The sequence below is a fragment of the Paroedura picta genome, chromosome 4, assembly GCF_049243985.1.
Source record: "Paroedura picta isolate Pp20150507F chromosome 4, Ppicta_v3.0, whole genome shotgun sequence".
In the NCBI taxonomy this organism is placed as follows: domain Eukaryota; kingdom Metazoa; phylum Chordata; class Lepidosauria; order Squamata; family Gekkonidae; genus Paroedura; species Paroedura picta.
Window position 1 is genome coordinate 111,483,766 of NC_135372.1, and position 15,632 is coordinate 111,499,397.

A 15,632-nucleotide genomic window follows, 5' to 3' on the forward strand; every position below is an offset into this window, starting at 1 on the left:
TACCTTTAGTTGAGGCTTAATGCATAGGAATTGGCAGCTGAAGCTTGCTTTTTTCTTGTTCTTTTCGTGTGCCATCAGAGTGGCCTGTAGGATTTTCAAGGCAAGAGACAGTAATGAGCTGGTTTCCCACTGCTTGTTTCTGCATAGTGATCTGGGTCTCTCATCCAAATACCAACCAGGGCAAGACCTGCTTAGCTTCTGAGATCTGATGATTAGTAAACAGCATCACCTGGTCAATAACATCCCACTATGGCTCCATTCAAGGGAGAGGACAATTCTCTCTACAGGCAGTTGGCCATCAGAGGAGAAACTCACAATCCTGATCCTGCATGTGAGTATATGGCACAGCTCTGACCTGGATAGCCCAGGCCAGCCTGATCTTGCCAGATCTTGGCTGCTAAGGGCTTGGCGAGTGTTCTGGTCCCAGGTCGCTATGAAGAAACAAGCAACAGCAAAACACCTCTGTTAATCTCTTGTCTCGAAAACCCTGTAGGGTCACCATAAGTCAGCTGTGACTCCACAGCCAAAATAAAATGGGAAGCATGAGTATGGTAGTAATGGGCAGATGCAGGTTGTGTTTTGTTTTGTGTTCCCCCCTTCCCAGCTTTTGCAAAAAGCCTCAGGTGATGATCAAAATGGGAATGATTTGTACCCACTCAGGAGGGTCTGAAACAGCAGAAGGTCTGGTTGCATCTGCAGAAGTGTGCATGCACACAGAAGTTTATACCCAGAATAAAACGTTGTTGGTCTTAAAGGTGCCACTGGATTCAAACTTGGTTCAATTTGTATCTCTGTTTACCCTCTGTGGGCACATAATGAGTCTTTTGCCATGGGAGTGACTTTGAGCATGGGAAACAGGCCTTTGCCAGGATGATTTTGCAAACCAAATAATGTTGGGTTTGGCTGCCAGGCTACTGGGAAGAAAAGAACCTTCCGGCAGGAACGCAGCCCTTCCCTTCACTGCCAGTGAAATTTCCCAAGAAGCCAGCTGAACTGTAGCTGGCAGCACCATAATTTGACATTCATGTCCTGAGGTTCCTTCTCAAAGGATCCTACTTCCCGGGGATAATTCCTTCGTTCTGGTCTCTGTCCCTGGTTTCTGTCCCTTAATTTTGGCTTTGAGAGGTGTTTGATCGAATATTTGTGGCTTTGAGGCATTGCCATCGGTCAGGGCTCAGCCCTCCTTCCCATTTTCTAGCATATTGTGGATGGGTGTGAGTATGCACACCTGCAGGGTGCATCTCAGCTCTACTAGCTAGAGTCTGCTGCTTGTAAATATTTACACCACATTTAGAAGAAACAAAAAAGAAAAGCAAGTAGAGCATCTTCTAACTTGCTACATTTGGGAGTTTCGTATGAAATGCAACGTTTTCTATATATATACTTGGCTTCCAGGACACAGTCAGTGAAATCCTAACCAGAGTTGAAACCGCTCTAAATCTGTTGAAGCAAATGGGCTTAGAAAGGTGTAACTCTGCTTAGGACGGCATTGTAAAGTAGCAGCCAGAGAACAGGCCATCCAAGCAACTGCCTGACTGACACAGTGGAAAGGAGCGAGGAGGAGGAGAAGGGAACTTTGTACTTTGCTGTATTTTGAATTGCTTTGGAAACCTTATAGTTGGAAAGGAGGGTGTGTCAATTGAACAAAGGAATAAAACCGGTAGTGTGTGTGAATTAAGGCGCCAGGCAGCACACAGACTCTCATTTCACACACTGTCAAGATATATTTTGATGACTAATTTTAAATCAGTTGGGTTTTCCTAGTACATCTTGGACAAATACTGTTTTTTTAAAAAACAGAGAGGGACAGAGAGCATCACAGCACACAGAAGCCAGAGTTGAGGAACAAACCGTTCAGGCAGTGACCCTTGACAGAAGAATTTTACAGATATGTCACTATGTTCATCAGAGAATTGTAGGAGCACCAGAGGCTGTAGCAAACCTGGATGCAGCCCGCAACACTTTGGGCAGATATTCTGGAACAAGCCTTCTCATTTTTGTGCAATTATTTAGGCTACAGGGGAGCACCCCCTCCCATTTGGGTGGGGACCTTGATGTGCCAGTGCTGTGGGCACGCAACTCCTTCCCCCCCTCCCCATTCAACTGTACTTCTTAGTCATGGCTATTGTGTTGTGAGAACAGCACCAACAATGAGACGTTGCAATTAACTAGGAATGATTTATTTGTTATGACAAAACTTAGCTAGAAGGCTGAGGGCAAAACCGGGTTCTTGGGCATGCGATGTATTGTGTCAGTGCCACTTTTAAGATAAGAAATGCAGGATCTGCGACATATGCCTTTAATCCAAACAACCATGCTTTGCTCATGTTGCCTTTAGAAAGCATGTCAATTTAACCTCCTAACCTGTGGGTTGCAACCCATTTGGGGGTCGAAGACCCTTTCACAGGGGTCGCAACCATTGGTCCTAGAGCTCCCACCCCCAAATCTCTAGGAGGTTCCCAGCCTGGATCTGGCCACCTTACCCCCCACCCCCTACCAGTAGCCATGGAGGACTCTGGCAACCCTATTTCCTTGCCACTTCCCCATTAAGTCCAGAAGGACTCAGTATCTAGTCTTCCTAACATACGAAAGCTTATACCCAGAATTAATCTTTGTTGTTCTTAAAGGTGCCACTGGACTCAGACTTTGTTCTGTTGCTTCAGACCAACAGTTACTCACCTGAGTAACATCACTATCACTAAACATAATAAAGCTCAAGTTGTGTGCAGACAAATTACTACCTACCTGATCAGCTTTCCCTGGGGGTTGTTGCCAATAGGGAGAGAGAGCACTGTCTCAATAAGGGACAATCAGTTCAAATTGTGTGCAGACAACTCTCTCCCTACCTGACTGGGCCTATCTGGCTGTGTGCTGCCAACAGGGAGTGTGCACTCTCCCAATCAGGGTCAATTTTGGGGCTTATCTGTCCTCCTCTTCCTGCTGCTTGCCAGGTGGAATATGTTTTGGTCTCTCTGAAAGACCTTGCTGCTTGTAAGTTGCTCTATCCTCAACTTTTCTTTCCACTCTCCATCTCCCCCAGGCAAGGGAGGGAAGCCAGCTGTTTCCTTTGCCTCCTGGGTTGGTCTCAGGTTCCAGCCCTCTGCTGGAAAGAAGCACAGATGAGCTTACACAGGAAGGCAGAGAGAATTAGTATTTTAACAACAGAATGCCAAGGGACAGATAGAATGCAGTGAATATCTTAACTCAGTCCATGGAGTCAAGAGTTCAATCAGGCAGTCCAAGGACATCAGCAGAAAGAGCAGGTTCACATCCCAGGTCTCCCAGCCTCAAGTTAATATAGGCTGTCCGCAGCTTCTCAGTCCTCACTCTGTGATGAGTCACAGTCTTCTGCAGTCAGCAACTGTCTTGCTAATGTGGTGTGATGCCTTTTAGAGTGGAGTTCTCTTCCAGGACACAGCTGCCTTTGATTAATTGGCTCAAGTGAGCCAGATGAGCTGACAAGGCAGGGAGCTCCACCTGGAGACTGGGCAAAGGAATGAGGAGCTCCTGCAACAACTTTGGAATCTAAGCCCTGGTTTGTCTGCAGCCCCATTCCTTCCTATTGGTCAGAGCTATCTGGTTGGGCTAAGCTCTCATCCAGTTGAGGCCTTTGATAGTTGGCAGAAATGGTGACCTGGGTATTAACTGGAAATTGCCAGTGTAGGATGTGCAACAGCTACATTGGCTCCAATTCTGTTTCCAGTTCAAAATGCTGGTGTGTTGACCTCTGAATAGCCTTGAGCAAAGGTATCTGAAGAACTGCCTGCATGCTTTGAGCTTGCTGACAGTTTCAAATCTTCCTGAGCTGGCTTTTTCCACATGACAACTCTTTCAATGGTAAGAGTAGTGGGTATATGGAAGAGAGCCTTTTTTGTGGTTGCTGTGGGGACTGGAATATCCTTTCTCAGGAGATCCAACTGGCCTTTTCCCTGGTAGCCTTCCAGATATCTGTTTAAACAGTGCTCTTCTGTTTTCTTCATATTATTGATGTTTTAATTCTGTCCATTTTGTATGCAATAGTTTTAGTTGTACCTTAAACATAAGAATCAGTTGTTCTTTTAGGAAGAAGTTTGTATGATTGCCCACTAATGAAGACAGCTTGTTGAAATGCACTTGGTCTTTTATCTTATAATTGACAATATTGGTGGGAGGTGCTGTCAAGTTGCAGCTGAATTATGGCAGCTCTGTAGGCTTCTAAGGCAAGCAACAAATAGAGGTGGGTTGCTATTGCCTTTATAGTTTTACTAAAGTTAAATGTTATTATTGTATTTATTGTAAGCAATACTGAGTGCTGAGGGATATGTTATAATCTGTTCCACATAATATATTTCTGGTAAGGCCTGGGAGGAGGAGCGTGTCTCATGGCTGAAGTGCCACTCAGCGCTTAACACCCACTCAGGGCAGCTGTCCCGCCCCTGAGTGCCACCTCCTCCAACTGACTTGTCTGTCTGTCCAGCAGCCAGCCAATCGCCTTCCGTTCCCCCACCCCTGACCACCCCTTCCTCCTTCCACTTCCCTCTGATAGGAAGTTCCTATCAAAATATGCTAACTACACAGCTCTGATGCCCCCTGTAGGATATCTTCCTATGCTGTTAAGTCATGCATATTCCAACATCCCCAAGGCACCAACCTCCTCCCTCATTCATTCACTTGATTTCTAGGCCACCCGTCTCCAAAAAGGTCATACGGCAGTTCTGGTTTGGTTGGTTTTAGAATCCTTGACCCTTATACGTACTGCATGGTATTTGGCGGGGAAAGGGAAAGATGTTGAACTCATGTACAGGCAAAGCTAAAGGTGATCAAAGAGCTCTGTGATCAGAATCTCCTTTGGAACAAATTTCAGACTAACCAAATAGGAATTGCTCCTTGCTCTAAGCTCCTAGCTAGAGGGGATGGGGAGCAATATGTTTCTAGTTCCTGCACAAAGTTAAAAGCCGTTGGATGGGGAATGCTTTGAGAGGAAGGCCTCACGCATCCTAGAAGAATCATAGAATCATAGAGTTGGAAGGGGCCATACAGGCCATCTAGTCCAACCCCCTGCTCAACGCAGGATCAGCCCAACGCATCCTAAAGCATCCAAGAAAAGTGTGTATCCAACCTTTGCTTGAAGACTGCTAGTGAGGGGGAGCTCACCACCTCCTTAGGCAGCCTATTCCACTGCTGAACTACTCTGACTGTGAACATTTTTTCCTGATATCTAGCCTATATCGTTGTACTTGTAGTTTAAACCCATTACTGCGGGTCTTTTCCTCTGCAGCCAATGGAAACAGCATCCTGCCCTCCTCCAAGTGACAACCTTTCAAATACTTAAAGAGGGCTATGATGTCCCCTCTCAACCTCCTCTTCTCCAGGCTGAACATTCCCAAGTCCCTCAACTTATCTTCATAGGGCTTGGTCCCTTGGCCCCAGATCATCTTCGTCGCTCTCCTCTGTACCCTTTCAATTTTATCTATGTCCTTCTTGAAGTGAGGCCTCCAGAACTGCACACAGTACTCCAGGTGTGGTCTGACCAGTGCCGTATACAATGAGACTCTGACCTCTTGTGATTTTGATGTGATGCCCCTGTTGATACAGCCCAAAATGGCATTCACCTTTTTTACCACTGCATCACACTGCCTGCTCATGTTTAGTTTACAATCCACAAGTACCCCCAAGGTCTTGTTCACACACAGTGTTACCTAGAAGTGTATCCCCCATCCAGTAGGCATGCTTTTCATTTTTCTGACCCAGATGCAGAACTTTACACTTATCTTTATTAAATTGCATCTTCTTCTCATTTGCCCATTTTTCCTTTGTGTTCAGATCTTGTTGAACACTGTCTCTATCTTCCGGAGTATTTGCCAGTCCTCCCAATTTGGTGTCTTCTGCAAACTTGATGAGTAGTCCCTCCACCCCCTCATCTAGATCATTAATAAATATGTTACTGCCAGCTCCACTTCCCATCATAGTAGCAGCCCCACATGGCTACTGAAGAAATGAGAGATCACAATCAAGACTTTTCTCTGCTACTTTGGCCATAAATCGGTCACCTGGCCATAAATCGGTCTTTGATTTCTGGGAAAGGCAGAAGAACAAGGGTCATGTGCTGAAAATAACAGATGCTGCACAGGTAATTAGGGACAGAGGAACAGCCTTTTAAAAAAGCTCAGGTCAGAGAAACCTCAGTCAGCTCAGGACATTGGACAGGAATTTGTGTGGGAGTGAGGAGAGGACAGGCACACCATGTATGTGTACAGTAAATGAGAAGTACTCGTGAGTGTACGTGCCTAGGTAAGGTAAGTAACCCTGAGTATTTTCAGTCAGAACAAGAAAGCTGGCAGTAACAGAAATGAGTGTGTACTGCTGTATTGGTTTATGTGGTAAAGTGCTGGCCAGTGGTATTCAGACACATGGATTGCAGTCACTCAATAATACGTGGGTGTGTCTGTCCACAAACTGCCTGGCTGAGTACTAAAGCACATTTGAGGTAATCTGTGTTTCTGTCTTGCTGGAGTTTTGTTGTCCTGAACTCGCCTCTTTTACGTAAGGCGATTTCATTGTCTCTGTAAGTGTAGCAACACTTGATGGATTAGCTGCATTCTCAAAGCAGGTACACAGGACCTGTGACTCAATTACTTCGGCACGAGAAGTTTTGCTACCTGTCTGAGGTCACATAACAGAGCCACTAGTAAACCGCTAGGTACTACTCAGCTTCCTGAGAGTGAGACGGAAAAGGATTGCCTAGAAAGAGGGAAAACCCTGTGATTTGGGGATAGTTAAGAACTCGAGAATTACGGGTTCCTCCTTGGGTACTCTTACAAGATTAAGACCTTGAGACTGTGCCTGGAATGGGCTTGGCAAGATACTAACAGCTCCGTCTTCTACCTCAGCAAAGACCTACTCAAAAGGCACAGTCTTGTTGGAGTATGCAAGATCTCCAGCCTCCAGGAATATAAAGTGTCTTGCAGGTGGCTTTGGAGGAGATGTATATTTATTATAGCTGGAACAGGAACTTCCTGATGATTTCCAAATTATCTTCTCTAGTCCTGGTTGGCTCCATGGGAGATTTCCTGCTCCTTTGAGTATGCTTCCTCCCTGCTTGCCTCCAGAACAGCAGTTGAACAGAGGAATGACAGCAGTTAGAACAGTTAGTTACGTCTCTTCTTTCTATACCTAGTTGTTTCTCTTCATAAATAAAACTATTTTATTATTTATAATTCTTTATAAGCAGCAGGTGCTTTGCTCCTTCACATATTTAAAATTTGCCTGCAATCCTGACCATTAGGCAAAATGAGGGGCTTGTCTAGGACACCATATTTTGAGGAGTGCCCCAAAGGCTAGATGAGCCTCCTCTACTGGCTTGAAAGGAAGACTGTCATTAACAGGCTTCTAGAATATCCCTATTGGCTGACTGTGGTCTTCTAGATCGGCTATGATGGAACATAGAGGACGTTTGAAGAGCTTGCCTGTTTCTAGTTTTACACTGAATGCCCAAGAAGTAAAATTTTCATCCCAGACTTCTCACTGGGGTGGAGGACCTAATGTCATAATTTGCCTAAGGCCCTTCCTTTTCACCAGCCTTCTTTTTGACTGTTATGAGGTAAAAGGAGACATTTATTGAGGAGATAAGGAGGACCTGCAGAAGGGAACAGTGAGTAGCAAAGCTGCTGCCTACTGTTCCACTTTCCCTCTAGGGCAATCTCCAGGGCTGCTGAATATGGAACCGCATGAGGCACAGTTCCTTGTTTAAACTGGTTGCGTTATCTAGGCCCTCCAGACCATGATTCCTTTGGCTTTTCCATACTTATCGACTCAAGAGTATGCAGGTTACTTGCCTCTGCTTGTCTGATTTCCCCTCAAAGACTAAAAGTAGTGGCTTCAAGGGGAGAATAATATTTCTTCACCCTGCCCTTTAGGGCAGAAGCAAACATTGCTGATAAACACGGTAAACACAAACTGAAAGCTTTATTTGGAAAAATACTTGGGAGGGGAAGTTGTTTGGAGAAGTGTGCACAGTTAAAGCTGCCTTCTACTGAGTCACACCAGAAGTCAGTATTTTTGTACTCTGAGTGGCAGCAGCCCTTCAGAATCACAGATATAGGTCCTTCATACCTCCTACCTGGGAGAGTGGAAGTGCTTAATACCTTCCCCCCCCCCATATACACACACTAATGGCAGTTCTAAAAGCCCAGCACACCCACACTGCTCACTGTCTTCTAGTGGCCTCCTCTTCTAAGATCTTCTAAGATCTCCGGCATTCACCTTGCACAGCTTGCCTTCTTGGGTTTAAACATGCCTGGGGGTAGGGGAGCATTAACTGCCTTGGCAGAGCCAGGCTAGAGGGTAAGGCAGAGAGGAAGAGACAGTGAGGAGTCAAGGCATGGGGCCAGGTGGAATTTGCCATTTCTCCCCAAGTCCACCATCCGGGGTTGCTGTATCACTTCACCTCTGTGTCAGGCTGGCCCTGCTTTCCCCCACAAAACATTCTGCTGCAACTGCTTTTTCCAGCCTTCTGCCCCCCACCCCAAAGGAGTGTTTGTGTGGATAACACTGCTGTGAAAATGGCAATCTCTGTGCCAGAGATTTTTAGGAAAGAAACTGAAAATAAAATGGCCATAATGTGATGCTCTGGTGTGGTGAGGCTGTATTCCAGATACTGTGTAGGTACTGCTCTGGATGTCCCATCTCAAAAAGTGTGCCATAGCACCTGAAATGGCATGGGAAAGGACAACCAAAATAAGCAAGAGGCTGGACCACCTCCCCTCGTAGGAAAAGGCACCTGGACCGTTTCAGTTTAAAGAAAAGGCAGCTACCTGAGGACATGACAGGGGTTCATAAAATTATGTGTGGTGTGGAGTAAGCAGCTATAGAAAACCTCTTATCTGTCTTCTAATGTGTGCATGCACATGAAAGCGTATACCTGGAATAAAACTTTGTTGGTCTTAAAGGTGTCACTAGACACAAACTTTGTTCTGCTACTTGAGACCAACATGGTGACCCATCAGAGCCGCTTTTCTAAAATAATAGAACTCAGGAGCACTCAATAGACAGTAAATCCAGGATTTACAAAACACACAACACATAACGGCCTGGTAGCGCCCCAGAATGTCGTGAGGGGCACAAACACCATTAAAGGGTCTGTCAGGGGCTGCATTGAGCCTTCATGTTCATAGTCAAGGTACACCTAAATGCTTAGTGCTGAGGACTTTGTATCCTATGCCCCAGCTTGCAGGCCTTGCAATATAGCTGAATCACCTTTCTGGAAAACAGAGGTCTGCACAGAAGGATCATTCAGAGAAGCACAAAAAGCCAAGCTGACAATGGCTGAACGTTCTCTAATGTTTATTACAGACGTGCCAGAGTCAAAACGATAATGTAGGTATTGTAGGGGACGGTAATATAGGTATGGGTTGCCACTTGATCCCCGAATTTTGATTGTATTGGAAGCATTGTGTTCCTTAAACTATTAGGTACAAAATTTTTGTTTCAAATGTACACTGTTCCTTGAATTATAAGTCTAACCAACATATTCAGAGTCACTGAAGAAGACGATTTATACTATTGAAAACAAGTTATATAATCCAGGACTCGTTTTGACTTTCGCACATCTTTAATAAACATTAGAGAACTTTTAGCCGTCATCAGCTGGGCTTTTTGTGCTTCCCTTGGTGTCATTCGGCTGACGGGTCACTTCTTGACAAAAGGATCATTAGCCTGATCTAGGAGGACTTTTCTACTGGCAATCCTGGCAATCTTTATAAAGGAGTTGCTGAAGCAGAACAAGAAGAGCTGGTTTTTGTATGGCACTTTTTAATGCCTGAAGGAGTCTCTAAGTGGCTTACAATTGCTCACCATTCCTCTCCCCGCAACAGACACCCTGTGAGGTAGGTGAGTCTGAGAGAGCTGCAAGAGAACTGTGACTGGCTCAGGATCACCCAGCTGGCTGCATATGGACGAATGGTGAATCAAACCCAGTTCTCCAGATTAGAGGCCACCACCCTCAACCACTACACCAAGCTGAGGAAGAGGACTGGGTAGGAACTTAGAATGCTTTCTCAACTCTCCATTCCCCTCAAACTAAAACAGATATTGGGTTTTGTTAAGGATTTGCATATGGTGTCTAATTCCACATTGGCAGCTTCGACCTAAAGCTTTCAGTGGAACTTTTGCTCTGGACAGCTCTACGAATATTTTATACACCCGACCACAGCCCTGCTCCCCACCCAAGATCAGGAGGGAGCCCACGTTCTCCTGCGTCCCTGTTTCCCTTTACTTGACCAAGCACTGACTATGTTTACATCAATACGTACTACCAAGTCACAACTGACTGATGGGGGCAAAGGGCTTTCAAGGCACGTGAGTAGAGGCAGTTGGCCATTGCCTTCCTCTGCGGAGTCTTCCTTGGTGGTCTCCCTTCTAAGTTCTGACCCTGCTTAGCTCCTGAGATCGGATGAGATCGGGCTGCACCACCCTGCCTCCCCTCCCCTGGCTGTTGCTACATGGCCACAAAAGGGAAGCCAAGCCCAGGAGTTCCATTGTTGGCTAGGAGGGAGAGACCTGTCCCTCTTCTGTCCTGAAGCAGCAAGCCCATCTTCCTGTGGTAATCAAATCAAGGCCAGCCTGCCCTTGAAGCACAGCAATGGGGGTTAGTGTGGGCCGGGACAGAGAAGGAGGAGGAGGAGGGGACAGACGAAAACTGCAGCCTGAAGCCTCTCTGGCGTGACTCATTCAGCCTCATGTCATGGGTGAGTTTCAGGCCACACCAACCCCAGTGTTTGTTTGTTGTTCTCTGCTGTCATTTTGCATTCTCCCAGCAGCTGTGGTGCTCTTCAAGTCAGGAGATTTCAGTGTGACTGGAAAGCCCTGCCTCCCTGGCACCAAAACACCAATGAGAATGTCCCACTGACCTCTCCCCTCCCTCCCTCTCTCTCTCTTTCTGTTTTGAGATTCCTGGTCAGCCAACTCTGAGAATGGATGATTTCAGTCAGGGTTGCTTTCTGTGTCAGATGTACACCACCACCACCACCGCCACCACGAAAGAAAAGTCTGTTTTAGAGCTCTAGCAAAGAGCTGTAGTTCTCCAGGGAGGGAAATGATTATTAATCCATTTTATTTATAGTCCTCTCCAGCTAGATGAACTCCCGAAGCAGCGTTCCAGTTAAAGGAGTCACAAGATACAATTAAAATACCTGGGTGTGAGTGTTTATGGTGGGAAGAGGAGGAGGGGAATGTTTGCAGCGCAAACATTACATGTCTGTGGTATAGATAGGCAAGTCTGCCGATAAGATCTGAGTGAATGTAATGACCCCACTCTGAAACAGGCCTCTGCATCAAAAGAGTAGGCCAGGTAAGAGGAATTAGTAACCCTGCTTTGCAAAATGGAAACTGAAGCCCAAAGGTTTTCCTAAGGCTCCAGTGCTGTTGGAAAGCCGGCTCTCCCAAGCCCATGCCCCAAATGGATCCTGCGGCAGTGAAGCGTGGCTCTATTCCTCCCCCCCCCCCCGAGTCCCCCCTGCTGCGAAGCAAGGAAGGAGTGCAAAGCAGCTCCAGGGCTCCTGTTCAGTCTGCCCCGTCCACCGATGTTGTTGCCTGTTATTATGGCCCTGGTATCTCTCTGTGTGTAAACCGCCCACGCCAGTACTTTTATTGCCCTTTCGTTTTATTGTCCTTCCAGCTTTTATTGCTGGCTCCTTGATTACAAAACTCCGTTTGTTTTGGAGCATATTGAGCAGGTGGGTGCTCACATTACAGGCTGCAACCAGCACCTGGCACCTTTATCGGTGCACGTCAGGCACAACTGAGTGGAACGTGGGAGATGGCCAAGTGGGTCTCCCCAGGTAAGGTTACAAAGCAGGCCCAAGCCCCTCTGCTAGGGGGAGAAGTTAACTCTTTCTTCTCTGTGAAAGAAAATGGAATCCCCTGAACTGTGATTCGCCCTGTTGGGGGGAAAGAGACTGATCTCTCCTTCCCTCCCCTTTTAGGCCTAATTAAAGCTCAGAGGGATGGATTTCTATCTGTAAAAGAGCAAAGGGGTACATCCCCCAAACCCTTACCATGGATCTGACCTAAGCTGGGAGTGGGAGGGGCCATACCTGTATTTTCACTTTTTAAAAAGTCATCAGGGAACCTGATTATAGCCAATGTTGAGACTGTAACCATTAGGTTGTTGGATTACAATCTGGGAGAGCTGGATTAAAATCCTTCTCATCCTCCCATGAAGCTGAAATTTGCACAGAGTCAGGCACAAAGTCTAACCTACTTCACAAGTTGTTGTGAAGGCAACATGGGGATAAAGACAGGAGAGGTTTAAGGATTCGTGGGGCCCTAGCAGAGGACAATTGCAGCAGGAGCAGCCAGACTGGGAAAGGAAGGGCTCCCAGCAGTGGAAAGAGGTGTCCCTCCAGGTGTTCAAAGAGGGAGAAGGGGGGACAACAGAGGCTATGGCCCTAATCCATGGGGGGGGGGCTGGAGGTGTGGGCCCATAGCGCATGCTACATGGATAAACTGGCCCTGGATAAAGATGTGCTAGACTGAGTTTTCTACAAACTGTGACTTCAACAATGAGCATCAAATCAATTCAGGTCCCTCTTTGGGCCATGCGCTTGCAGTCCATACAGTTTGTTGCTGCCAGAGAGGCAGACGGATGCCTTTTCTTAAATCCTCCCTTTGGAAATTTAAGCCACAGCAGAATTGACTCATTAATTTCTTTGGGGAGGAGGAGCCACTGCAGCACAGAAAGGTTTACTTCTCCAACTCTTGACAGAAGAGTTGTACTCCCCACACCCAGGATGCACTTCTCCCATGCTTGTTCATTTTATTAACAGATGCACATATCATCCAGTCCTTGATATAGGGAAATGTGTACAGTTGTTTTGCATGCAGTGTACAAAGATGACAATGATCAATGAACACTGTTTATTTGTATATATTATCGTTCTCTCCTTGCATTTCCTTCCAATTCTTGTCAGCTTGTTTGTGGTGTATCTCATACTGTGTTTTATTTACTTATTTATATTTTATTGCATAAGTTGCCTTGAGTCTCATTGTGCAAGGCAGACTATGGATAAACAAAAACAAACAAATAAATAAACGGACATGTCACTTCTGTGAATATCGACTATAATGCAATATAATATAATAATATAATCTAGTATAATATCTCATATTCTTTACTAATCTTTTAAAAAGAGATTTCTCCTTAATAAAATCAGGATTCATAGTTTTGCATTTGGATGATATAGATTTGTACTCTGCACAGTTTATTCCCAATTTGCAAAAACCCTCTTGTGCAACCCTGAGCACAAATCATGCAGCCAAGTAGAGGCTGTTTGAAGGGAGACCTCATAATCTAGGGGCAAGTTTAGGTCACAACAGCAACCTGTACACTTAATGTAAAATCTGCAGCATACCTATTTTAAAAGGTGCAGTTGTGTGTGTGCATGGGGGGAGAGATAGTTACTAGATTATAATGTACTACAGTGTACCATAGGCATCTTGGCAGGAAAAGAACAAATACACAGGGACACATTTAAGAAGCAAATAAAACTCCACCTTGCATTCCACAGGATGCCTTTTTTCTTAAAATCTCATGGGTATAATCCAACTACACGTTAACTACTTGTGAATCTTATTGCTTTAAACTGGGCAGATTCAGCCACATTCAGTCTCCTTTGAAATCAGCAAGCACTTTTGTTTGCTTACAAGTGATGGATAATGCCCCTTGGGAGTGGCAGCATTCATTCTCTTGCCCTTTTATTTCTGAACGCTTATACTCCTGGGCCTTACCTATTAAAAGTCAAACCTGCCCTCACTGTTGCCTGCCCTTTTTGAAGTGGAAAAAATGAACATTCTACTCGCTTGTCATACTGAAAATTTCCACATATGTCATCACCAGCCTTAGTATGTTTGCAGTTGCTTTCTGTTCATCTCCACCGTCCAGACCCTTGAAGGAATTCTTGGCCTCCTCCAGCAGCAAGTCCACTCCCATAAAAAGCGGAGAAGACTTAGCAGCCGCCACCGGCATTGATGCAGCGTAGGAGCGAGCGGCAAGAAGACACATGGGGGGGAGGTCCCATGGCAGCAGAATGGGCGGGCACCGTGCGAGAGCATCATGCTCGTAGCGTTGGCATTGGGTGTGGGCTTGTGGCCCCTTAAAAGGCACCACGTGGCGGAGCCCTGCCTCTTCCGCGAGGATCGCCACTGAGCAGCTTCCCTCCCACTCACCCTGATTTGTTGGCCGTTGAGCTTATGTCTGCATGGCCCCTGGATGATGTCTTTATATTGCATTTTGTCACAGCTGGTGGTTTTGGCATGGGATGGAGCCTGTTTGGGGGGAGTTCGGTCTGCGCATCAGACTCCCCTGGTTGGAGACCTCCATACGAGGTGGCAGGTCTGTGAGCAGGGCCGACCCAGGTGGGGAGGCTTGGGGCTCGCAGGGCCAGGTAGCCTGGGGTGGGACCAAGAAGGAGGTGGACGCCTCTCCTTGGCACCCCAGGGCTTACAGTGCCGGGTGGCCTGGGGTGGGTCCATGGGAAGTGTGCGCTTCCTCGTGGCACCCCAGGTGGACACTTCCCCATGGTGGGAATCCAGCAGCAAGGGGACCTGCGTTCCTGGCGGGGGAACCGGGTGGGCTCAAGGGTGCTGCTGGCTCTTCACATGGGTGGGATCCCAGCAGCAGGGAGATCTGTATTCCCAGCGGGGATCCAGATGGGCTCCAGGGTGCTGCTGGGTCCAGGTTCTTGTGGTCCTCTGACTGCAAGTCAGGCTCCCTCTCTCATGCTGTGCCAACACTCCTGAGGAATAATAATAAAGCTGTGGCCATATTTAAGCCAGTGGAAATGTGTTCGTGTCTTCCTTGAGCCCAAAATGCCCTACTGCAAGTCAACATCTTCATTTTACAAAGATGATCTATTTTAGCAAAGCCCCTCCATATTTCATGGGTCAGGATGCATTTGCACGTTAAGGAAGACAGAAACTAAACATTTCTGGAAGATCCATAAACCGAGTCAGAATGGTATAACGAAGTGTCAGATTAAGATCTGGGAAACCCAGTTCTCACGCTGTCACAGAAGATAGCTGGGTGACCTTGGACTGGTCACACATTCTGCTTCACGGGGTTGTTGTGTGTAAGGATAATATGAATGAGACAAGGGCAATGTAAGCTGCTTTGGGTCCACATTGAGGAGAAAGATGTGGTATTAATAAAGTAAATTAGTAATCATTTCTCCAGCATTAAAAAAGTAGGTGCAACAGTCATGTGGGGTCCTATTTTGGACTGGGGTCAGACTTTTCTCCTCACGCGTTCTTGGTGATCAAAACTAGAGCCATTATCCCTAGTTGAAAAGAGCAGGAATAAAAGTTCAAAGTTTATGGGTGGTTTTGATCAGTAAACCCCTTGCATGGGGAAGTGTTATGCTCCCTTCCATCCTTCCCTTGAACTGAAGTGCTATTCCTCCCCTCCCCCCCACAAACATACACACACAAATGTTACAGAGATCCATGGATTGAACTCGTTTGCATCACTAGATGTGTTTCCACATGCAAATTCTTGAAAGGATGTGGCTGGTTATCTAAATTTTTTACTTTAGAATTGTCATGCTGTATGAACAAAAAAAGGGGTGGGGGAGGACCTCTATGACAAACCAAAGAGACTA

General features: G+C 46.3%; 1 protein-coding gene and 1 long non-coding RNA gene across 3 annotated transcripts in view; one reads left to right on the forward strand and one right to left on the reverse strand.

The window, feature by feature from the left end:
* Positions 1-15,632, reverse strand: part of LOC143836159 (uncharacterized) — a 54,830-nt gene that overhangs the window by 6,823 nt on the left and 32,375 nt on the right. The window lies entirely within an intron of this gene.
* The window catches only part of GPR37L1 (G protein-coupled receptor 37 like 1), an 83,789-nt gene continuing 74,330 nt past the window's right edge, over positions 6,174-15,632 (forward strand). The window contains exon 1 of one of the 2 annotated variants that reach the window (XM_077335077.1): positions 6,174-6,275. Coding sequence is in view for 1 of the 2 variants with exons in the window: in XM_077335075.1 (XP_077191190.1) it covers positions 6,240-6,270 (31 nt within the window). In the remaining variant the exon portion in view is untranslated. The remainder of the gene's footprint in view (positions 6,276-15,632) is intronic. The other variant, XM_077335075.1, reaches the window with a different exon arrangement.